At 39.0% G+C, this 26,097-nt stretch overlaps 1 protein-coding gene across 2 annotated transcripts in view; it reads right to left on the reverse strand.

Moving 5' to 3' along the window:
* The window catches only part of cntn5 (contactin 5), a 178,861-nt gene that overhangs the window by 16,889 nt on the left and 135,875 nt on the right, over positions 1–26,097 (reverse strand). For both annotated transcript variants that reach the window (XM_023961649.2, XM_023961650.2), the window contains 6 exons: positions 25,195–25,339; positions 15,389–15,516; positions 14,839–15,026; positions 8,118–8,238; positions 4,446–4,604; positions 273–422 (listed from right to left, as the gene is read on the reverse strand). In XM_023961649.2, coding sequence (XP_023817417.1) covers positions 273–422; positions 4,446–4,604; positions 8,118–8,238; positions 14,839–15,026; positions 15,389–15,516; positions 25,195–25,339 — 891 coding nt within the window. The remainder of the gene's footprint in view (positions 1–272; positions 423–4,445; positions 4,605–8,117; positions 8,239–14,838; positions 15,027–15,388; positions 15,517–25,194; positions 25,340–26,097) is intronic.

Below are 26,097 nucleotides of genomic sequence, written 5' to 3' on the forward strand. Positions count from 1 at the left end.
AAGAAAGTGTACAAATTATAAAGCTGTGCTGTAATGACAATTGACCTATGTAACTATTGCATTTTACATAAGAAATAAGCAGCTGGTGAAGCAGCAGAGGGAATTTTAGCTCACTGCAAACAACATTTTCCTGTTTTGTTTGCTTAATTTAGCAGAAATAACTCTTGAAATTCACAGAACGAGATTATTTTCAGCTTCTGTCTGAATAAAATGATGTATATTACTAAACTGGCTTATATAAAAGGAACGTTAGTCATGCTTGAAGAATTTACCAGCTTCTTTAGTCCTAACACGTCGAGAAGGTGCGCTCGGATCGCCAGTCCCAATCGCGTTGCTGGCAACAACTCGGAACTCATATTCCACCCAAGGGTTGAGCTCCACGGCCATGGCCGACTCCATGTCCCCGGTGACTGGGTCTGGATCTACAACAAGAGAGCAGTTTGGCTTAAGTCTGAGCATTCTCCACACTCATTAGGCTGCAGTTTACACCACATCCGGTGTGCACGAAATGCGCCGGCATGAGTGCAAACTCACAAACTCAAGGGTGTTTGACAGTATTTAGGCTCTTACTTCAGAAGAAAGCAAACAGGTCTTTTGCATTTCTAGCAAAGTGAGAAACAATGAGTGGCTGGGAAATGTAACACTCAGCATGGAGGTGGAAGCTCAGTGACAGAGAAAGTAGCAGATGTATGAAGACAAACTATTATGTGGTTTAAGAAATGTCTTCTGAAAGAAGAACATCTGCCAGTGTGTGGATGTGAAAGGTGGCAATGTAAACAAAAGGGTGAAGGGCTGAAGTCGCAGATTAAAAAGTGCGGAAATTTTCAATAATGTAGGACAAGAATGGAACATCGACTGTATATGAGAAGTGGACCGAGTGAGTGTGACGTCACCCATAGAAAATGACACTTCTGGAACCAAGTGAAGTACTGTAAATTCAGTCGCCTTTTCTTGTGGTACGGACGTCACCATGTTGGACATCCACACCCCTACAACTTAAAAGCAGTCTACACAAAATCTGTCAAACGTTCTTAACGTGACGTGGGACCATCAACTTTTATTGAGGCTTCTGGTGGATCAGTTTATACCTAGAACTACGGAAAAATATAATGAAAAAATATTTGGAGCGAGAATGGTTATTCTGACAAATTTAATGACTTAGTGATAGTTGTTTAGTTTTCTTTAGAAGTCTATGAGATTTTGGCTTCTCAAAGGCAGCGGGTACTTCCTGTTTGGAACATGACGGGCGAGGGGTCCCTCAGTCCAGCTCTTATATACAGTCAATTGTTTTAGCATGACCTTTTTACAGTTATAAAACCAATGTTATATCTTTTCCAAGCAGCTCTGTGCTAATGCAGCTGACCGGTGACTATTGATGACATCACGGAGTGGGAGTTACGTCTGAATTTGAAGACAATTTTTCCATAACTCTCCGTTTGGAGGGCTAAATGTAGGGGTAGGGGGAAGAATTCATATCGACATTACTGAGTAAAAATGCACCAAGTAGGAGCTTTGTGAACAAACTGAAAGAAGTCCTGAAAGGGGTTGTTGTTATAAAAGAGGCAGCGACCGGAGCAAAATCTACTGCGGTTTAACCCTGAAGAGAGGAACGAAAACACAAAGTTTAATTTTTACCCCAGAATGAAACAAAATAAGATATGCAGTATGAATTTTCATTTCATTGTACCTGTAGTTTTGTGTTATCAATACGAACCATATATTAACAAGTGGACCTTTTCTTTTGTCATGGCAACTGAGCAGGTGTTTCGTTTCTACACGCTACACTGAATGAGGTGAGAAGTGGTGCAGGTGCACAGGAGCAACTGGATGGTGGCCATCAGACATTTGTCATCAACAAACTGCTACTAGCAAAGCTTTGTTGTGACAACTTCAAGGATGTGCTACCTCCCGCTTTCTAAAAGCCTGGCACTTGATGGTAAAACTAATACAGCTGTGTACACCCACACCTTCTAATCTTCTTGTTTTCATCTTTTCTCTATTTGTATTCTTTTAATTCATTTATTTATGTATACTCATAAAGGTTGTTCAGTCTTTAATGTCTACATTTTCAGGTTTTTATTTTCTTTGTTCATTGCATTTCCCTGCACAGCTGCACGCTTGTTTTTGACAATAACAAATAAAAAGATTTTGGGTGAGACCTTCCCTGTAACAATTAACATTTTTTAAAGCAGGAGTTGATGATGCCACAACATTTCAGATTACAGATTTCCATTAAAGTTCAAGTGTAACATTTCTGAGAAATATTGCTTTTTTTTTTGGGTCAGGTAGAAAAATCGGTGTCAGTTATTTAACACATATTGCATCATATTCTCTTGACATTGTGTCATCATGTAACTTGGTAAAAAAAAAAAAGTGCATCTATTTTGGTTATTATTTGTTTATGACATGTCGCCTCTTAAAATTCTCATATAACAGAAAGGGACGATCTACAAGTCAACCAATCAATGGAACGTATTGAGCTCTGATTTCTTTGTATTGTATGACACGTAACGTAATCCACTGAACTGATTGAGTTGGTCCTTCTGAAAGGTACGCTGAACTCACATATCACAGAATTGTTTGTTAAAAGCTGCAAAATACATGATATAATTCCAATAAATATTATGTCAGTGTTTTAATTCACACAGAAAGTTGCTAAAATCCCACTCTGTAATCTTTTGAGCTTCTGTAAAAGCATGCCCAGTCTTATAATTATGATTCCTTATTTCTACCTTTTCTTTCATTTTTTAAAATCTCACTTTGATTTCTGTGTTTTTTTTTTGTTCTTCATTTTTATGGAAACTGGAAAAAAGTAGGGACTATGGGTTATGATCACTGATTGGATGATAACATTTGTCCATCAATTCAGCTGAAAGTTATCGGCAGCTTCTGCCTATTTCCATTTCAAACATGTTTTTTCATCTGTTACATAGACTTGAATAATTGACTATAGTTAGCAGTGAGTGTATATGTTTATATTTTGTTCCTTTTTTTTAAATAAAATGTTGTAAATAGATAAAGTAAACTAAATTTATCTGACATGAAGTGATTCTGGATTTGCTCGGTAGTGATCAGAAAACTTTTATAAGTATGGGGATATTGAAGAGGCATTTGAAAAAATCTCAAATATCAAATGTCATCAGCCAATCAGCGTTCTCCCCTAGTACCTACCTTTTTTCATCCTAAGCCCAGATAAACACAGAGGGTTGTGTCTGGAAGGGCATCTGACATAAAATCTTTGCCAAACCAAATATGTGAATTAGACCTACAATGTCTTACAAACCATCGGATCGGTCGAGGCCTTGGTTAACGATTACCACCATCAGTGCTGTTCACCTACAGGGTGCTGGTAGAAATTGAACTACTGTTAGTTAAAGAAGGACAGGAGGAAGACGTTTTTGTTGCAAGAGAGAGTAGAGGACCCTGATTTACTGTGGCGACCCCTGAAGGCAAAACCTGAAAGGAAAAGAAGTGTTTTGGTTTCTGGAATTTTGTTTTGATTTTTAAAATGTACTGTTGCCTTTTTTATCATTTATTTGGATTTTTTAAAATTGTCGTTGCGATCATTATTATGTCTTTGCTTTGCCTGATTTGTTGATGTGATTTGTACTTCAGGACCAGCGTCCTTCCATAATCAGGCTTGGTCAAAGCGGGTCATGCAAGCTAGAACCAAACCAAATCCAAGTATAATGACTGAGTCTCATCTGACGGAGCTGTTTGCTATCCCTCTGTCTGGGAAGCTGCTGTTCAAACATCTGTTTGCTATAAAAAGGAGCGAAAAGCCACACATCTTCCTGCTCCTCCAAACATGATCAGCGCTCACTATCTATCACAGTCATAATTATGCTTCATCAAAACAAATGTAGTTGAACAGACATGATGTGAGAGGAGTTTATACAAAGTGTGATTAATTCATGTGTGGGGATGTATCATTATCACACCTTGGACTCTGTTATTATTTTCACACGGCACATTAAGATGGATTACACCGAGGACTGAGCAAACCTTTATCGGTTAAAGCTAAATGATCATAATTGATGGTTATTTGGTAAAGTTACAGCTAAGAAAAGAATGATATAATTTGTTCCTGGGTGCTTAAAGCATGATAAACAAAATGAACATGGATCACTCTTATATTTCAAAGCCAAAAGGTCAATTATCCACTAAGTGCTGATCCGACACTGAATACATTTCGCATCTGGGACATTAGAAGCACACACTTAATGCTTTTTATGGATCCCCTCAAAATAAATGTATCCTTTCAGCGTGGATTTCCACTTATAAGAGACATCTAACATGATTTTTTTTTTTTACTAAACAACTTGTTTTATTAAGTAGATAACGTCAAACATTCTTACAGTAAGGACTGTATCGATCCTTTATCTTTATAGGGATGGAATTAAGGCCCTGCATCCACTTCCTGCAGTCTACTCTTAAATGATTACCTGTTTTGACAGTTTGCCAGCCTAATGAGAACGGGCTCCGGGCTTGTAAATTATAGGTGCTGATGGGGCTGTGGTTGTCCAGACCCCGAGTCCAAGACAAGGTAGCTGTGTGGTCTGTGATCTCCTCCACGATTACAACTCCAGGGGGTCCAGGAGGGCCTGGTGAGGAAATAATTACAAGACAGACCAAATTACAAGAGAGGATATCTGGATTATGCATCACAAATGAGGCACAAAGGGTCCAGAAATGTCAGCACAGACAAGTCAGCTGCAGTCTGAAGCGATTCTCAGCTAATTTTTCTTTTTTAACACAGCTTATTAAAGCATTTAATGTGCTGCTGTTATATTTAGTTTAATATTTATGTCGCGCAACAGTCCTGCACTGCAAGGACCAGATTGTTTTGGCGGTTCTTCTTTCTAACTTTGACCACATGCTAGAAAACTCATCAAAATTTGCATGCACCTAGTATCTCATGAAAATAAATCTTTGACATCGTGAACAACCGCCCCGCAAAAAACAATGACATCACAGAGGGAAAAAACATCCCAAAAAATCCAAATCTCATAGGAGGCTCAAAAAAACAAACAAAAAAAACTTGAAAATCCACTAGCAAAACCAAAACCCACATGTCGGTGATATCCAAAGATAGTTTTGAAAATATTATGGGATGGTCACAGATCCTACGGTTTGGCGGCTATAATGTTAAATTAGAATGTGGACTTCTGCTGACGAGGAAATTCAAAAGTACTTTTCCGGATTCCTCTAAAAATATATAAACCTGCATAAAATGGCTGCTATGGAGATTAAAGATACAGCAAAGCTGCCATTATGAAAATAAAGTTGTTTTTTTTTGTTTTTTAATAGATTGCCATGTATTGCTCTGACCAGGCTGGCAGAGGCAGAAGGTGATGGGGGATGGGCGTGTATTTGCTGATCAGCCATTGAGGACGGGTCAAAAAGGGGGTAGCGAGGGTAAATGGTAAATGGGACTTTTCTACCTTCCTCGAAGGCCCAAAGAGCTTTACAGTCACAAACCCATTCACCCATCCACACACTGATGGTGGCTCCACTGCCGAACACTGGCCCCAACCTTCCACCAGAGGCAAGGTGGGGTTTGGACACTTCAAAACATGGGCGGGAAAGGCGGGACTCAAACCTTCAATCTTCCAATCAGAGGTCGACCGCTCTTCCACTGCACCACGGCTACTACAATGGCTTTAAAATACTTTATGTTTTAGTTTTTGACTCTGACAGAAAAATATTTTATAACGAATTCTTCTGACATGAAAATGTACTAAAGATGGGAGCCACGCGTGTCATTTGGTTGCAGAGGTGGGCAAAGACCCAATATAATCTCTGAGGAACTTTCCAAAATGTACTAAAACGTTTTAAAAAGTATTCATTCCTCCAGTATTAGTTGCCGTTTTAAAAAAGAAGGGTGCAGAGAGTGCATCTAGGCTACAGAAAAATAAAAAAGGACAATAGCAACTGTACATATGGAAAAGTCCAAACTGCACACATCACAAGCACTTTCTTATTCCAAAATATGAAATGACCTAGCCAGAGTGCAATAAAGAAGAATATAGAAAATAAAAACGGGTAGAATAAAAATGGAAAATTGTTATTGAAGACTGGGCTGCATTTCCTCCTGAATACATTAAAAAATATTGTTGCTGTCATTTCTGTAAATGTTATCACTCAATGGTGACCCGGTATCTGTGTATACAAATATTAATGCTTTCAGCAGAAAGCCGGCGCGCCCCAGCTGACCAGACAACAGACTAAATGTCACTCACACTACCTTCCCCTGCCGCATTTCCTGTCTTTGTCCAGTGTCTCTATCAATAACGCCTCAGGACAATAAGATCGTATCAGCAGGCGAGCCGTACTATACCTAATTAAAAAAAACAGAAATAAATGAAAGAATTCTTGGATGAATGGACTTCATAATGTTCTCATAATCTCATAAGGAATACTCTGGAGGCCATGGGGCATGAGTGAAATGTCAGAAAGAAATGATAACAAGCCTGAAATCCTGTGAATGCATCACAGTGAAATAAAGGCCTGCATGGTCATTATATGACAGTAATATTTAAAAATAGCCACATCTTTACATAGGCTTATATTTTGAACTATAATTGTAAATATGCTGTAACAGTTGTGTGTTGGTCCCCACCAAGAATAATCCTGATCTTCCTTTTTAAAATCGCACTCTTTTAACAAGTTTTTGTTTCCTGAACAGTAATGTTTTTGCATCTTGAACTTACAGTGTTGTGAGCAACAACCAAGTCACCCAATGTATAGCAATTGATATTATCTATATCTCATGAAAAGGGATATTGACATTTTTGTAGATTTTTTAAGGGGTTTAAAATTAATTCTAACATCAAAATTTAAAATAATATAAAATATCTGTCAATTCTTAAATGTATTCAGTTTTAAATGGTTAAGCAGTAAAGAAAAAAAACATTTTAATAATGTTTTTTAAACCCTTAAAATCTTAATGTTAAATTTTCTGTTATGGTACAAACCCTGTTTTAAGCCCACAATGCACCTCTGAATTTCATGTAAAGCAGGTTTGGGCAAACTACGGCCCACAGGCTTTATGTGGCTGTCTAAACTATTTAATTTGGCCTGCTAAGCTGAAATAAATTGTTTTGATAATTCTCATTTCTGTTTTATTTTCCCTGTAAATCTAGTATCTACCAATTAATTGACCTTTAGGTGCAGAAAGTTACTCTGTATTCATGTGGTTTTGGAAGATTTGTTGTTTTTTTGACGTTCATGTGGGTTTTTCAGGTCGGAAAGTCATTTTTTTGACCATTTTAACACCACATGAATGCAGCATTTCTCTAAGTTAGCATTTTTCCCTGATGGGCATCAACCCATTGGTGCATTAAGAGGACAGACTGTTGGAAAATAAAAACTCCAAACTGTTCTGTTTTAAAGTATATGCATATCAACTTACAGTCAAAATCATAGCATGTTTTTGTTCAGATTCCATATGTCTTTCTCTTATTAGGGTGGATTACCAAAAAACTCCCTGGTCCGGCCCCTCTGTCAAACTTTAGAACCTTTTATGGCCCTCGAGTCAAAACGTTTGCCCACCCCTGATGTGCAGTATTTAAAGCGAGTGCATTCACTCTTTTTTGTATTTTCTTTTGAAAAGATTTCCATTCCCAAGGAGTGCTTATAAAAGTAAATTCCCCAAAAACATGACTGTATGTGAATTCCCCAAAGTGCACATATACTTTGGCAATCACATCACAGATCTGCTGATGATTGCAGAACAGCTTGGCACATTCAGGGCATTATTTTCCTCACCGATAAAAACGAAAAGGGAAAGAAAGAAAGAAAAGCTAGCTTTTTTGTTCGCAGGGGACACATGCATCTTTCTTGCTGTCAACAAATCCACTGCACACAAAGTGGGAGCCCTCCACCTGCTAACAACAAAATGACAAAGCTTCACCTTTTGTACTCGGTCGACCAGTTTGCAGAAATGGTTTGTGAAAACAGTTTTCTGATACCTGAAATAATTTTCCAAAGTACCATTCTCTCTATTAGTAATTCAGCATTCAATAATGAATGAATTCTGTTTTCTGGTGCGGGCGAGTTCCTGAAGCCCTGGTGGAATGGACGGTATCACGGTGTACCGCTGGATTCAATCTTACCTCGCACAAGAAGTTCAGCCTCCGTAAACACTGAGTCAGCACTGGTCTGTGCTCTGCAGCCATACTTCCCAGCATGCCTCAGCAGTATGCTCCTGATCATCAGATCCACGGTGGACGACTGCTGCAGTTGGGGAAAGGAGAGGCGAGAAAAAGCCTAAATGAGCGTGACACAGGAAATGCGATTCCATTACATCTTGTAGAGGCTCTTGTGGCTCGAAGAAATTCCTATTTAATGCAGGTGGTGGCTTGGTCCTGCATTTTTCAGCGACTGGTATTTTCTGGCTGTTGAAATAAGATAGGCCTGAGGCGAGACTGGGAATAATCCAAGGTCTACAGGCAGCTGTTTAGCACAAAACCTGATTAAAATTACAGAGCATGCATCAGCTTGGCCTCTGCAATGTCTGTGAAGAATTGTCACTGCAAACATTTGCTCTCCGTAAAACAGTTGTGGCAGAGAAAACCGGAGGAAAGATCTGATTTCACCCATTTGTCAACAGCAGGACTTTTTCTCTTTTGCTAGTTTGATTGTAAACCTCTTTTTAAGGCTTTTTGTCCTGCGGTCGGAGAAAGTCACTTGCTTTGTGAATCCTACCTGTATCAGTAAGTGACTGGTAGAAGTCTTCAGGGGGAAATGGGAACATTTTTTAATTACCATTTGATCAAAAGCTACAGACAAAAACGCCATTGTTTGAAAGAGAGGAAAGGGGTTATTTACCTCAATCACATATTAGGATGTTTGGGCCAAAAGGAAGATCCAATTACAAAGTCTTCTGTGCTCTTTTTCTACCTGTTTGATTGAGTCTTTAGTATTTTAAACATTTATTGAAGTAATTTCTTTGCTTGTATTGTTGACCTTTTTGTTTGGGTTTTAAAAACAAACAATGTGGCAGTTTTAGGCACATTTAGAAATCTTTGTGCAGTTTTATAACCAACAGGCTAAAAAAGCATTCCTCATTAGATAAGTAGTTTAAAAGGTTATGAATACGGTAAATGAAAAAAAGAACTTTTACACATAATTGTTCAGTTCTTGTAAATTCTTTATGACAGTTTAAAGACCCGTTTCAAAAAGAATCTTGACATACTACGGTGAGCCACAAGCTCATCCATTCTGATGCATCTACCTATGGAAAAAAAGATCCATGACGTCTTTGTTTTCCTTGTCTGAGCTGGAATCTGGATACAAAACTGTACGGCTGGATAGCTCCAAAATCGCTCGTCATTTTTGTTGCACCAGTAATGTTTGGTTGCGGGTGTGAGTGGCTGTAAACTAGTGGGAGAGAGCATAAACAAATGATTTATATAAGCTAGAATCGCTACGGTAGCTTGCTGCGTTCGTAAAGTTGGAGACCATATTGGACAGGTCGAGATGGCGACTCAATGCTGTGCTGCAATTGTACAAACAGAGCTGGAGAAACAAGGATGTGACTTTTCACACTAAATAACACGCTAAATAACCTCCGGCTGCTGCGTGCTTTACAACAAACGCCACCCGGACCTCGCCTCACACGGGCTGTGAATTGAAGTGCTCGTTACGCCCTTCTTTCCAGTCTGCAGGAGGGATGGTGCCCCCAGTCCCGGCGCGACTGTCAACCAGGACGAACTGTTCCCAGAGCATTCCGACCGCATCTTACCACCCCTGGCGCCGACCTGTCCACGTACGTCGGGCACAAGGGCTCTACAGCAATGTCGGTTCCCCACGAGCCGTTTTGAAACACAGACCAAGGAGTCTAACACTTTGTGTAAATCTAAAGGCCCGTACACACCGGGACGAATATTCGCCAGGCGTTATTCGCCAGCGTTTTTCGCCACGTCTTTTGTGTTCACACCCAGGCGATTTTCGCTGACGATGAGCCGAGCGAACATGCAATTTCATTCCCTGACATTAGATGGCGCTTAATGTAAACAGAAATACTCCTGTACACAAGGTGGCGCTGCGCAACTTTACGATTCTTAAAGTCGCTTTTCACTCAGAAGAAGAACGAGTATTTACGCGCTTGTCAGAATAATACAAAGAAAACATGAATATTTCAAGCACCAGTTGCTCCAACTGGTGGTTGGTTCGGGGATATTTAAGAATGTCCGTCATTATTTCTTCGCGGCAGTGTAGACGCTACTTGGCGTCTATCTTCTTCGCTGGTATGTGTGCTCAGCAAGGCAGTTTGGTGTTTGAGCGCCCCCAAGTTGTGTTTTACTGTAACTTCAGAAGCTCCAGACACGTGTGCAAAAGCGCAATTCTCATTGGTCGAATAGATTTCGACGCGACGCGTCGGAAAAAAAAAACGAACCCGAGGCGTTTTTTTTTTATTTGACGCTTTGGCGCGTGGCGTTTTTTCGCGTCGGTGTGCACACTCACATTGGTGCCCTTTGTTAAGTCACGAGGCGTTAAACGTCGGCGAAAATCGCCGGCGAAATTCGTCCCGGTGTGAACGGGCCTTTAGTCTGTGTGTAGATTTGATTAAAATCACAACCATTTACCAGGTATGCATTGCATTTGCCATGTAATGACATATTTATTTGTAGAAAGTTTGAAATTTCGTTCATCTGTTGAGCAAAAATTAAAACCAAGGCCTGGGTTTTATTTTTGTGATGATCAGAAAAAAAGCATTTTATGGTCATTTTACAGTATCTGCTAAGCCATGTCTCATTGTTTACTGACCTTTCACTCTTTACGTACATCGGACAATGGTAACAGGCTCAACCCTCTTTAGCCTATATAACTCATTGGAGTAAGCAAAGGGATGATGGGAAATGAGGAGGGCTTACTGGGGGCCATCAGTCCCGTCCACAGCATAGAGGCAAAATTCTAATAAACTCCTGTCGCTCTGCAGAAACAAACTATGTCCTAAGAAAAGACACACATTTTTTGATTTTGCATAACAACGGCGTAATTATCATAAAAAGAACACTGAGAACCCTTTTACTTTATCTCAAAAGTAGTTCGGAGTGGGACTTTAAAAACACCAATAACACAATTTTTATCGGTGTGTATCTTTTAGAACCAATATATATATTTTTTTTACGTAAAACCTTTCGTGCTTCCTGGTCCTTCCTGTTATTGTGCAGCAGAGTGACTCGTGTTTTTTTAATTTTTGAACACCTTGTTTGTAAAAATAGCAGCCTGTCCGTCGCATTATTTCAGGAAGACAGGTATTGCAGCTCTGATTAGAGGTATTATGGCTTGTTCTATACCCACTGATTACTGCTGCAACTGGGTCTCCTCTGATTTCTACTTGGTTTGAAATAGCGTCTGGTGTTTCATTTCAGTGTGTGAAGCAATAATTCCAGCATACAGGCCAGCAGGTTGTGAGGAAACAGTAAATGGAGAAATGTATTGTTTTTATGGCCGTTCATACGTTCAAGTCTTCTTTTGAAATTTTAATTGTCGGATTTCCACTCCAATCTTTTAGTCATGATTTGGTGCAGCAGCTCCTCTAATTAGTCATTTCCCTAAAAGAACATCATTTTTTGCAACAGCAGCTGAACTGACAAGAATGAAAAAAGCAGCTACTCAGTTTGACCAACTAAGCTTAAAACCCAGATGCTGAGAGTTAGAGGAAAGGGGAATCTATAATTTGGTGGCTTCACTTCAACAAACAAGAGAACTAAAAAGAAAAAAGCAAACAGATTTATGACTTAGAAGAAAAAACTTCAGGAAGAGAGAGAAGAAAAAAGAAACTTCTTTGCAAACAAGCATCAAAGCTTCTTCTGATGCACATGTTTGTCAACTATTGTCTGCTTTTAAGAAATCAGGTCAACTATTAGCTCACTTCTCACACTAAAATAGGGTTTTTCTGCAGGAGCAAAGCAATTATTCTGACACATGATCACCATGCACCGCTGCAGTTTTTTATAGAAATAAACATTACTTTTTTAAAATATATTCTATAAAAGGAGGAAAGATCAAAACCTGCATTTATACTGTTTTTTTAGTCAAATCTATTTCAATATAACGTTTTTTTGTTAATTATTTTGTTGATCTTCCAGTTATTTTTAATTTCTATTGTTAAATCAAGACAGGTTTTTTTGTCTTAAACATGTGGCACTTACAAAAAAAGGCTTGTTAATAATATTTTTGGTAGAATGTTTGAAACTTTTTTTTCTATAGTTTCTGTATTAAAAAGCAGTCGCATTTTTCGTTAGATTGATAAACATGATAAACATTGATAAACAATCATCAGAAAAATATTCATGTAAGCCACAAGTTTTGGTTGTCTACTGGAAGTCCTTTTCGGCCAAATTATATAAAATCGAATTACATAGAAGTTTGAAATAATTTAAACATTCATTTAAACATTCAGGCGTGAGGTTGTTACCGCTCATCATTCATTTATGACAATCTAATTGTATATGTCATGTGTCAAACTCAAGGCCCGGGGGCCAAATGTGGTTTGCCATGTCATTTTATGTGGCCCGCGAGACCATAAAAGTTTTTTATTTCTTCAAATAAAAAAAATAAAAACTGGTGTGTATTTATTCATATCAAGGTGGAATCTGACTGGAAATATCAGATTGGGCAACTACATTAGGACTTAAACACTGTCCACATAACCTAACCTGACAGAATCAAGTTTAAAAGGATTTATGGTAAAGTAACAAGCATACGTGTTTTCTATGCAACAGCAATTGTCACTTTAAAGAGTTATAATAAATGCATAATGAGTTATTTAACATTATGGAGCAGGTACATTTATTTTTCAATTACATTAAGTTACATGTATACGTTATATCCCCTTGTATAGATGTTCTATTTAAAATTAAAAAAAAGAACTCTCAAACTGTCGCAATAGATTTCCCCAAGTCCCCAAACCCAACATTTTCATAATAAATGTACTCATGCCTAATGCTTTTTGGTTTTTTTTTAGATATTTTTTTATTGCTTTTATTGTTTTATTATTTCTAGTATGCCTTTTAATTACCCACAGTACAGATGCACTAAAAAAGACTCTCAGGCTGATTTCCTAAAGATTTCCAAAAGCAGTTAGTTGATTTTGAACAGAAACCATTGTGGATTGCACAATGTACCTGTTTTAGGTATACAGGTTTTAGACGGACTATGATAAATAATATGGCTTATTTTGGTAATGAAAGGCACACCAGATACTTTATTTTATGCAAATTAAAAAAATCTAAAATCAGCTTCATCATAGGAGATGTATAAGCAAAGAAAGAGAAGTACTGTATCAGTGAGCATGAGGCTAACATCCTCTAGAGTACTCTCAAGATCAGAGAGGTTAGGGGAAGCACATCATGTAATTTGGGAATAGTTTCTACGTCAGACACAGGAAAGTGAATGAATCATCAATTCCTGAAACAAAACTAGGATTGTGTGTGTATTCTTTGCAAACAGACTGCTCTGTGATCAGTCAGGAATGCTGCAGAAAATGCTGATCATAGCAGGACATCAGGGATACGGCTAAAAATCAGACCAGTAGTGGCAAAATCTTGGACTGGGACAATCCGGATGACTTTCCAACAAACATTTAGATGTAAGGACATTGTGATGGATTGTGTGAGGTCAAAAATTTGACGCCGATTTGTTTTTTTTTTCTTGTTGCCTGCTAGCCATCATGGAGGTCACAGCAACTGCACTTCATCTTGCTCTACTGCTTCAAACTAAAAATAATGGCCAGATACCCCTCAAACTTTTAGCTGCAAATGGCCGCAACAGCTCAGTGCACTTGCTTCTGAAGACCTGCATCAGCTGTGGGCTTACCTGTAACCTTCTGGAAGATTCCTAAAAACATTTGCAAGGCTGTTCGCACTGTGGAGGCTGAAGTATCAAGGATGACAATACCACAATGCGGACAAAGTCAAATTCATTTGGATTCTTCCAAAAATGTTCAAACTCTGCTGTTTAGGGGTAAAGACTGGAATTGTTTAGGAATACCCATAGAGGTTCTTATGCTTTAGTCACATGCACCTGTATGGGGGTTGGCAGGATGTCCACGGAAACAATGCTCTGATTGTCTAATTTCTTTATTTCTGCAAGGACGAACTGCACACTCATAACTTGTAGAGGCACTTACGGGCACCTTGCTTGCGTGAAATATCAGTATGAAATATCAGTATGACATGCGTGCATCTCCCCTACTTCCCTTACGTGTTTTAAAAGTGTTGTCTACGAATTGAGATGCTTGACCTTTTGCAACGCATGCTCGAGCAACCATGTCTAATGAAAAGTCTATGTGAATGGGCATACATTTGTGTTTTGGGCTTCTTGCTAAGCAAGTTTGAAATAGCGTATTCAGGCTTAAGTTGAATTTTGACAAATCAAAGACTCGGCTATGTTAGCGACGTATGGATGGCGTCCTTAACTCACGGATGCCAACGATCGGAAAATTGATCATGAAGGAGAGGCACCAAGCCTCTTCCGAGTGTAGATACATGCGCTAGTATCAGGTAGCAGCAGTCCAGCATGAACACTGAATGCTAAAAGCGCATTGAAGAACCCACACTCATGGGGCTCTTGAACGTGTGACACATGCCTGTTCGAAAAACTGTGCACGAACCTTTTTGTTCTAGGAATGTATTATTTTATCCGTGCCGCCTCCGTGCCCTGTATATGTTTGCCTATGTTTTAGCTCATAGACAGCCTGTTTCCACCCATAAGAGCAGTTGTGACTAAGACATTAATGAGCATAAATTCATTCACTTCTCATTCTGCACATTTAAGGCTGCACTGTAGCGGATTCTACATTAATAGAACCTTTTTTGTTCTTACTTTTGCTCTCACGGTTTGGATGTACTCAAAGTGATTTCCGTCCTGCTGGAAGATGATTGGTTTCTGGTTGAAGAACCACTGGAAGGCCACGTCCAGGGATGTGTCGTGCGTCGCCTTGCAGCTCAGGACCACGCTCTCCCCCACCGTCACCTCCACCTTGCTGGGGCTCAGCACCACACGCATGGCCTCTGCAAGCACAAAGCTGCTGCACTGTCACCTCAGGCTAACCCACAGCTAGCGCCAAGTAGATGCACTGAACTGCGAATTTAACTGGAGGGCAGGGAAAACTCACCTTTGTCAAACAAATATCCTGGTTAGCCCTGATTTAGACTGTTTACAGTGCATCTAGGAGACAGACTGTTTCGCCATTAAAACCTGCCCTTGTAATATGATTCCTGAATGTGAAAGCCCTTCTTCACGGCTGAGCAAGCACAGTAAATTTCCTGGCAACCGCGTAAAGGTGGGGGAGAAAATGACATTGGGGACTATTTACTGGAGGCTGACTTCTGCTAATTTGCCAGAAAATAAAGGCCTCCAGGGCGTCACTTACCTTTTACCCACAGTACGGCCGTCAGCTCGGCCGAGCCCAACTGATTCTCGGCCCGGCACACATAGTTGCCTTCATCTGCTCGACTGGAGTTGACAATTTTCAGAGTGTTGTTCCGTAACAGAATAATCCTGTAAAAAAAAAATCAATACTGGTATGAGAAAGACATTCACGTACCAGTGGCTCCAGCACAAGTTTAAGTTGAAGGTCACATAGTTGGTTGCGTAGGGTTACAGGAATAGAAATATACAACAGGAACGAGAAAACAGAAGTTAAACCAATATCCTGAGATTATCTGGCAGCGATTCCAGTTAACTCTCTAAAATAAGATTTTATTTGTACCTAACAAGTTACCACTGAGGCAAGGGATTACAGAAGCCTTCACACATTCTCAGTGCTGCTAAAAAGTATAAAGATTTGAAAAAAGGAGCTGTGAAAGTTTTTCAGCACTACAAAAGAATATTTTTTATGCCAGAATCAGTCAACTTTTTTCCTCTTAACATTTTTTAAGCAGCACAATTAAACTTATCAAGAGTTCTTTATTTTTTTTAAACAAAATTGCATTTTTTAGTACGCCTTTGGGCACATATGTGGAAAAAAAAACTGTTGATCTAAAATTAAATGAAATCCACTTAAATACATAATTGATCTGAATTGATGAGTTTTTACTTGATGAGACATCTTCCTCAAAAACTCATCCATCCTTTAAATAAAAACAAATTGGGCTTCAAACTCTAATCTTGCATTCACACCTAATCTGATTTGCTGCAGGTCGCTTGTCCAAAAATGAGGTCATATATTTGATGCTCTTGTCGCATGTAGGCGGAGCTACCGGCAAAGGTTTTTGGCCTCATTGCCAAATTGACTGAAGATCTTCTTTGCAAAGCACTATCTTGATTTCGAAAAAGAAAAATGTTATAAGGTTCAAGAGGGGAATATTCTGATTTTCATTCATGTTGGTTTTGGAATCCACCTGCTGGACTGCATCATCAACACGCCACGTGCCAAAGCTGAGTGCCTGACTGACGCGACGCGTCTTCTTTGCCAAAGTTCAGATCTTTGAACTCCTGGCGTGCCGAGACACCTGATTTGCTCCACGATGCTTCAAACATGCTGCTGTTACACTACGGCCAAATTGAGCCACAGGAGCTCTGATCACGTTTGTTGATTTACAGGGCCTACTTCATGCTTTTCTTAAGCCTTCCAGAGTAAACCATATCCATGTGATAATATATCACCTTTAGCACACAAAAGAACAATTGTTTTAATGAAGTATCAGTTATTTTTCAAATTCATTTTTAACAACTTCGTCGAACAGCACCAACCTGATCCCATATACCCAGAACAGAAAATTAAGAGGAGAATCAGGAGAAAAATATCAAGTGAAGCCACTTGGATGTGACCATTTTCTTTGTTTTCTTCATCACAAAAAGTGGATAGGTGGATGTTTTCGCTACAAAAACAAAGACTTGTTTGTGACTAGTAGCCTTGAAAGCGAAATCTCAGTTTGACGGAGCAACTGAGCTCCCACTGAGCAAGTGGTAGATGTCATCTTATGCCAGTTTTCTTCTTTTCTCTGTCTTATTCAAAAGTTTAAAAAAAAAGCAATGAAAAAAGTTGTCTCCTTTTCAGTTTTACTGTAACATGCCAAGTAGAATAATATCCACTTGGGACTCTATGCAAACTCTGTATAAAATAGGACCTAGACGGGATTCAAACCATTAACTTGGTTCATGTGAGTAAGAAGGAAAGATCACATCTACCGTGGTGTCTGCAAAACAGTTTTCATGACAAATAAACCAGTTTGGCAGTGGAATTGACCTCTATCTTCTCTTCCTGTAATTGTGAGCACGGTTGCAGAAATGTGTGTCAGCTGACTGTGGGAGGGGCAGAGTCACCAGCTGCGGAATCAATAGATTGTTGCGGAAAAAAAACAAAGCTTCACATTGGAGTATTAAATGGCCTATCCCATGCAAAAGCAAATTTTTGTAGCTTTTAAGAATCATAATGTTCATTCCTCACGAAAAGAAACCCCAAAGTGGTATTTCCATCCATTCATACATTCCTGAGCATTCTTCTAAAAACCTGTGCTCTGAGCACCAGACCTCCCAACCTACGAATATGAGCAGGTTCTCTCCAGCTGACGTAGACAAGTGAGAAAAGCCCCTTCCAGAAAGAGTGTGAGTGTTAACCCCAGGCTAAATTATGTTTTCATTTTCACAATGAAGAGGCTATAGCAGATGACACAGGTTAACTACGACAAGCTAACTGGGAATGAACGGTGCGTAAAATATATGAATTTGGTAAAAATGCAATTAGATGTATTTGTTCTATGATATGAAATGATGCCATTCCATTAGAATGTTAATTAAAGGTTTATTTAAATTTGAATGTTATTAAAATAGTCAAAAGTAAGTCAGGCCGGACGGTTGGCCCTCACACATTTCCACCTCAACCGAATCTGGCCCTCTTTCCAAAAAGTTTGGACACTTCCAATATAAAGTAAATTAAAGTAATTAAAGTATTCAGTTTGAAACTCTTTTATTTACTGGGTAGTAGATGGGGGGGGCTAGGGAAAAAGGAGAAAACAGAAGCTTATTGGATGCATTTCCATTTAAAAGGCCAATGCTGTAAATCAGTCCTACATGGCGATTTGCGCGTGCCTCCATGAGGATTATTGTACACAGGTGTTTTGACAACGGTACTATTTTACTGTCTTGATGGGTTGGCTTACATTCATAAATTGTCCCACCATGCAGGGATATCCCATAAACATTTTCACACTCCATAAAAGGGCCAGGCACCACCAAGATGCCCCCATACCCCAGAGCTGTTGGTTGGAGGCCACTCCCAAACAATGATATGCACCTAAGGTTGTTAGTGGTAAATTGTATGATTCAAATAGAACAAAATACAGCAAACGAAGGATGTGCACATGCAAAGTTTAACGTCTGTGATTGGGTATCAAGACAGAACAGGGTTTTCCTTGTAGATTTCAGGCCAAAGTCATGACTGCCTTAATGGGAGGATAGGGGCTGTCTGCAGGGGAAAAATGGGCAAACCTTTATGCAATCTTAAGGTTGTAGACTTCTTGGTGAGATTGTAGAACATTATTATTTTTCCTTCAACCCCCACAAATCTGGCAGACTGTGGCGGGTATTGTGTCTCTTTCCCTCTCCCTTCCAGGGGAGTGATTCTAAATTCCAGTTGACTCATCCGTGCTCCTGTACTTGGCTGTAGACTTTGCCTCTGGCTCATCTGTGCTCCTGTTCCTGTATTTGGCTGTGGATCTCACCTCTGGCTCATCTCGTGGCCCCAGTCGTCCCCCAACTCCGTTTGGATGAAGCCCATCAGCTGGACTATTTAAACATGTAGTTGTAGGGTTAAGGTGGGCGCATGAGCCTCAAGGAAACTGCAAGGCACACCTGGGCTCCCAGTAAGATGCAGTCGCTCCTCTCTATGACCCTCCACTGGCCCAGACAACCCAAAAACTTGCCTGACCCGTATGAGTTAACAAAGAGTAAGCCTTTAGGCTGTTACTGAAAAGGAAACCCGTCAGCTTAGAGTACTAAACAAAGCAGATTAGCATGCAAGAGCATTTGCAGGACTCTTAGTGAGTGCTAGACAACATTTACGCAGACCAATGAATCAACACATCAACAATAGTCTGACTCCATAATGCATCGTAATTGAACTGTCCACAACCAAATTTCCATGTTGGACGGGAGACAAAACAGCCTCATGGAAGTATAATTGTAAAAATACAACATGGAAAAATAAAATTAAGGATCAAGTGTGAAAAGCCAGGACTTTGGTGCTGTCGCTAGGGCTAAATGTAAAATAAAACCTGCTGTCAGGGACAAACAAATTGGACTGAAGTCTGGACAAAGACCTCAATAATGTCAGTCAAAGTCAGAGACAAAACCAGCAGACACAGAGGGTTTCTTTCCCACTGAATAAATCACTCTTCAAGAGAGTTTAAGGAAATTACAACACACAGAAAAAGAGATTTTATGTAATAACAGAGAAAACACATATTTTCTTGCCTTTCAGAGTACCAAGCACAATGCGGCACCATTTCTGTACCTTTGAACAAGCATAATAGACTGCAATTTGAATAATTACGGTATATTCAAAAATCATCAAAGAAAATTTTCGATACAGCATTGTTGCAGAGCACAACACAACTGGGAAATAAAACTGATGTTGGGATTCTTTCTTCCTCTGCATCAGCATTTCCATAAATCTAAATAACCAACGCCTTCATCGTGCGTGGCGCCCGTGAGCCCACCTGACAAACCCAGAGCGCCGCTGCGTTCAACGGATCTAAAAGAAGAAAAGAAAAAATAAACTGTCCAACTTGGAAGCGCACATCACCGAGCTGTCCTTTGGGGAAATCCAAGAGTATGAGAAAAGGGAAAACAAACCTGCAAAAAGCACTCTAACATTTGTACACAAACCCTTCCGGAGCTGACGGGCACAAACATTTCACTTTGGCTTGTAAAAGCTGACACGCAACAGCTGCTTGACATTAGATGCTGCAGGGTTTTATCTAAAAAACACAGTGTCTTGTGCTTTTGCATTTAAGGTATAACTTAGTGAACTTCTGTTCCTCCCCAGGTTTTTTTTGAAATGCTTCAACAGACTCAAATCACAACTGATGTTGATGTGAAAAGCAGAATATTGCCAGTAATTTTTAAAATAGGAAGGGGTATGGTATGAGACAGGAATCTGTGTGGATCTAAATGTTTCGGTTTCCACAAACACGCTCAACCTTCTAACACCGGAGCTGTAGCTCCATTTTTGATGTTCTTTCAATGACCGTAGCTTTTTGTTTGACCATTTACGTGCGTTTGTGCTGAAATGCAACACTTTACAGCAGTGGACCAGTACCGGTCCGTTTTACAGTTGGTGACTTGCAGCAGAGAAAAAAAAAACACAACTTACATTTTTATCCATTTAATCTATAATTTGATTCTGAAAGACGCTTTATTTTTAAAAATTACAAAGATTTCGCCACCACATCCAACTCCTTGACACACATGGAGTCGCTTGTTCACGTGTTGAATATACAATTTACTAAATTGAAAACCCCAAGCTAATAAAGTTGACAAAAAACGTATTTTGAAAGTCTATTTTTTACAGAAAAGAGTCAGTGAGGAAACAGAAAAATATCCTTCTTCTTCAAAATAAAAGAAAGCTGCATATAACAAACAAAAAACAGGGGGCTTTTCTCTAAATCTGGATTTATTGTGACAGTTGTTCCCACTATCCATACTGTCCATATTTTACTGTCTTTTATAACCTTTTGAATTTAACTTTTGTCTTATTCCTGTTTTGTATTTTTTGTCTCTTGCTTTTTACATGTAAAGTGACCTTGGGTTGGCAGAAAGGCGGCATATAAATACAATGTATTATTATTTTTTAAACTTTATTATTAATATTATTATTATATTCAGCAACTGTCTAAAGTTACAGGGATGTTGCTAATAAAGTTGTTACAACATTAATATTAATACATGTATAGAAAATACCAGTTTTAGTGACTAGTTACTTATCCTTAAAAGTCAGACGAAGCTGAAGTTGGTCTTTGATTTTTTTACTTACACTTTGACAATTGCGGGTTAATGGAAAATCTACATTACATTTGAATGCTTCCTACACTAAATCTAATGTAGGCCTATGGATAAAGTTTAAAGCAGCTGCAGTTATTTTAGAGGATGAAGATAAACTTTACCCTCAAAAGTTAAGAGAAACTGGAATCTAAAGAAAAAAATCAGACGCCCATCAGTCTCGTACAGTTAGAAGACAATTGGTAATGTGTTTAGGCATAAACCAACCAAAGGGCAACAGCAAAAGCCGCTTCTTTCTGCTTCAGAATCCACTGGATTGACTTTAATCGCAAAGACAATCGAAACGTCACGGTCGTTCAAAAAGCCTGTGTTATTTTTGGTTGCTGTTGACATCTCCGGCGTTAAAAGGTTAAATTATCTCTCTAAACAAAGGAATCATCTGGATTCTGGATCAAAAAATTTAAATTATAAACTGTGAGCAGGGTCTTTTGTTTCATTTGCAGCATTTTATTTGAAACACTAAGTCATTTTGACACATGCAAAGCGGCTGAAAATGATGACAAGAAACTTAAAACGGTGGTAAAAAATACACACAAACAGTTCAGCGGCAGTTTAGCAGGAGACATTTTTCAAATTAGAGAGAAATAAATGCACATCAGACAAGGACACTGAAGCAGAAAGGACAAGAGAGGGACAACCGGGTTTACAGAATATGCAAATCAATTCAACTTTGGGACATCTGGAGAAAACAGCAGTAGACCACAGAAGACCTTTCCCATTTCACCTCTACCTTTGTTTTCTCTGACTCAAAGCAAGGTCGCCAATGTGAAATCGAATAGATGGTATAAAGATAATCAGCAGCGATAACGTAAAAACTGCCAAATTACTGTCTTAAACAAAGAGGCTGCCTCGAAAGTCCAAACTAATGGGATTAATACCTTCTATTTAAGAGACAAAAGCCCTAAACATTACTGGAAATCCATGTTAATTACAAACCTTCATTAAGTTGGCACAGCTGTCAATGGCAGATAAACGTGAGGCAGATTAAATTTTCCCCAAGAAGGCCGTGTCGTTCCATCCAGCAAGTCTGGGATGGAGGATGTCAGAAAATCCTTACGGGTGTCACCCTGGCTGAGACCTGAAGGGTCATGGTCTCTCGTCTTTGTTTCAGCCGTTTCCGATAGCCATCATACTCTCACAAGGTGGACAGCAGGTCTCCAAAACCCATTCACCCACTTCATTAACTCACTATGGTGGCCTTAAGATGTAAAACAACCTGCAGATTTGTGGAAAATTCTAAATGGATTTCAGTTTTAGATGTTAAAGGCACTTTTTATGGCGTATTAGTTTAGGATTAGTGACAAAGAGATCATGAGGAAAATGAAGCACAGGCGTCTGTAATGTCAGTGTCTAATAGTGAAGGATGGAGTGCTCTGAGGCAAGAGATAGGCTAATAGTCTTGCCAATTTGTTTGTTTTCCAAACAACTTCATGCTGTTGCTGCCCAAAATTTTACCGGAGTCAGAAAAAAATTCAAACTAACTTAAGTCCCAATCCGGAAATCTTTTTATCTATTTTAAAAGTGTTCCCACTGGTCTTTTGATTAGAGATCGTCTGTCTTGCAAAGAATGATATTTAGAGTCTGGTTTCCATCACAACTAAACCTCTAACCACCCATTGGAGCTTTCTGCCACCCATGTCAACCATCCACATAGAGAGCGTCTGATTATCAGCTGCCTGTAAATCTCAGGAAAAGTCAGCAGAATCTTCACTGATATACAAGCGCCTGTTTCCTGACTCAAAGTACGAGATGTTCTGCAGCGGCTGATAATTCTAGCGGCGTTGTCGCTCAGTTTGATTGATGTGTCCCGGCCCCGTTCAGGCCCCTGCAGGTGCACAGGAGAGATGTTTCTCATAAAAGATGATGCATGTGAATTTCAAATGCAATTGTGTGGTCTCAGTTGTCAGCATCCTAGGAAGGGAGGTGGGACTGGGAATGAATCTTTGGAGCTTTGCCAGCAACGAAGGTGTTTTTTATAGCAGTGACACTTAATTTTAGGAACAGTAATGAAACTGTTTTGTTTGCAACAAGACATGTACACCCTCTGAAAGTCTCAGATCTGATCTAAAGCACTTGGATTCAATAGGTAAACAAGGAGCAACAATAATATATTTAAAACAATTTTTATGTCCTTTTTCCTATTAAGTTTCTTCAATTCCTTTTTGTCAATCAGCAAAAGAGTGATTCTTTGTGTGGTCTTACATTTGAAATCTAAAAGTGCTTCCAAAGAATAAAAACGAAGCTGTTATTCCACTGATTACATCACAAACAAATCCTTTTTCAAAGTCTTATATCTCACCTCAGACTCTGAAATGCACCATGGGACCTCTTGCTATTTCTAACACGCTGCTAAGGGATTAAGGCAGAAAAGTACTTGCTGCTGTTGTAGCCGCTCAAAAGAGGAAAAAGTAGGAAAATTATTTAGTAGAGTTTAAATATAAGTATGTCTGTCATTATGAGAAAATAAAACATCATCTTTAGATCCAATTCTCCCAAATTATATCTTCTTTCACTTTCGGCTTTTCCCATCAGGGGTCGCCACAGCGAAACAACCCTCCCTCGAGGATGAGTCGCATGGTTAACTTGGCAATGTTTTACGCCGGGTGCCCTTCCTGACGCAACCCTCTCAATCCAACCTGGCTTGGGACTGGCACAGCAGCAGAGATGGGAATAGGGAGCAGCCCAGAATCGAACCCAGGTTATGGTTCTGGGGTCGGATGGAAGGCGCTGCAAACCAGCACGAGCTAAGCTGGCCCCAAAAAATAAATTATATATATATTGTATATACATATTAATATATATTAACCAATTTGGTTTAAATCTTAATAACATGACAAATACAGCACAGTGTTTTTTTTTATTAAGTAAGAACGCATGAACTATTAAATATAGAGGTTCCACAAGGCATTCTTCTAGGACTCCTGTATTCGCACTTTTTAGAGCAGTTGCTTCAAAATGATGTTTGTATAAGGAAAAATTAAAAAAAATAATAATTGTAAGACATTTATCATTTTACCAAGGCTTATGTATCTTACTAGAAATTTATTGTGCTAATAAGAGAATCTTTTAGAAAGTCTTTAACCAAGACAACACTTGAGCTTTTGAGCTTTTATGTGTATTATAGTGTTAATTCCTCACAAAAAAAACAAAGCACTATTTTGATTGATTCACACATACATATATATACATATATATTATCATTTATATGAATATAGTTTACTCTGAAAGGCTTAGAATAGCATGACATAGGCCCTTTAAGAGAAGTTATGAAAATCCTGCCTGTAAAATGAATAATCTGTGAGTTATTATAGAGTAATGCCTACATTTTAACAGTATTTCAATATGTCTACTAATTTGTGCAAACAGCCAAGTATTGACTAAATAACATTCCATGAATTGATTGACTGAAGTTTTTTCTGAGTGATTCAGAAGGCCCGCCCCAAGTTTTTATCCTGCACACACTTGATTAGTGTTTTTCCTCGTCTGCTAAAAAGATTGATCCACTGTAGATCCACTGCTGTATGAATGCTCATTATTGCCCCAGTTAAGAAGTTGGAGTCTGATTCATTGATTTTAAAATATATGCTTCATTTAGTTCTTCTGCTTGAAATTCTTCCTCTATGGCTAAGAATATGCACACATAAGTTTCCTATTTATAAGTGCAAAAAATATAAAGAAATTAAACAAACTATTAGTGTTTGTTTAAATACTTTGTTTACTTGATATTGAATGTTTTTGGCAAAATGCTTGAAGTTGCTGCTGCCTTCTCTTTAAAAATATGTTATGTCCTTAAAAAGACTCCAAAAAAATGTGCATCAGACAGCATGTTGCTCTAAATTTGGCTTCTATTTTTTGTTTGCTAGAATGAAGTAACCCAGGTGTTTCCCTTCAAGTGTGAGAACATCTGTGCTCCTTCAGTGTATTGGAGCAGCACTCCAGGCTTTAAGACACAAAGCAGCTGCTTTACGTACATCCAGGCAACCCAAATCATAACAGGAACATTTGAAAAGATTCATTTCATTCAGTTTTCAAGCATGCTCAATAGCCTGTCAGGGTCACAGGGATGCTGGAGCCCCACCCAGCCACTGTCGAGCAAAGACAGGGTACATCCTGGATGGTTTCCCAGTCCATCGCAGGGCGAATTTGATTTCTAAGTGAATCAAAGGTATCTCCCACCTTTTGTTTGGTTGTATCCTTCTGTCTTCTCTTTTCCATGTAATTCGCGGTTTGGGCGAAGCTCTCGGTTTGCATTCCAGGAACGCATCTTTTCCCAGCGTGGCTATCACCCGTACAGGATTGTGAAAAAAGACGGGTGCTGATGCTGTGCAGAAAAACAAGCAAACAGACATTCTATGGATGAAGTTGATCATTTTTTTATGTTAAAACATCATGTTTGTAGTAATCTGAATGATGGCATCTGCAATTCCAATAAGAGATGTAAACAAACTGCATCAAATGATCATAGTCAGCTGAGAATGTGTGTTGCTTTTGGGCTTCATTTTTAAGGCTGTGTGCAAAACCGGTGGCCGCTGCTTTTTCTTATGCACTGTTCTGTCTCCAACACTTTGCAATTAGGCTGTCAAAACTCTCATTGGCAGCAGCTTCTAAAAGCCTTTGCATGGGAACTTTCTTTGTGTTCTTCAGCAGTGCGAGGTGCAAACAGAGGTCCCAGAATGTATCTGCGGTTGTGCGACCGTGTGAGAAACCCACATAAACAAAAGCTTGTTGTACTGAAATCGTTGCAGTCCAGAAAAAAAGAAGATGGAGTCACACTGAGTGCTTTCATGAGAACTGAGAGTCAACATTGACAGAATGTGGAGCAGATGCTTTCACATCAGCTCAAGCCAACTCTTTAGTAACGTAAATGGCAAATTTTTATTTTTTTTAAATAAACCTCATAAAAAAAATGCGTGAGTCTTATGAACTGTGAGCCAATGCTCCAATTAAATTCATACAAAATACATAATGGGTGTTCTTGACAGGAAAAACTGTCAACAAATCTTATCTGTCTGAATTCCATCTCAGAAACTGAAGAAGACCTGCTACGATTTTTAAACTTTTCCCAGCTAAAGATCCTGG

This window comes from Oryzias latipes, chromosome 13 (genome assembly GCF_053564925.1).
Source record: "Oryzias latipes strain Hd-rR chromosome 13, Olatipes_Hd-rR_3.1".
NCBI lineage: Eukaryota > Metazoa > Chordata > Actinopteri > Beloniformes > Adrianichthyidae > Oryzias > Oryzias latipes.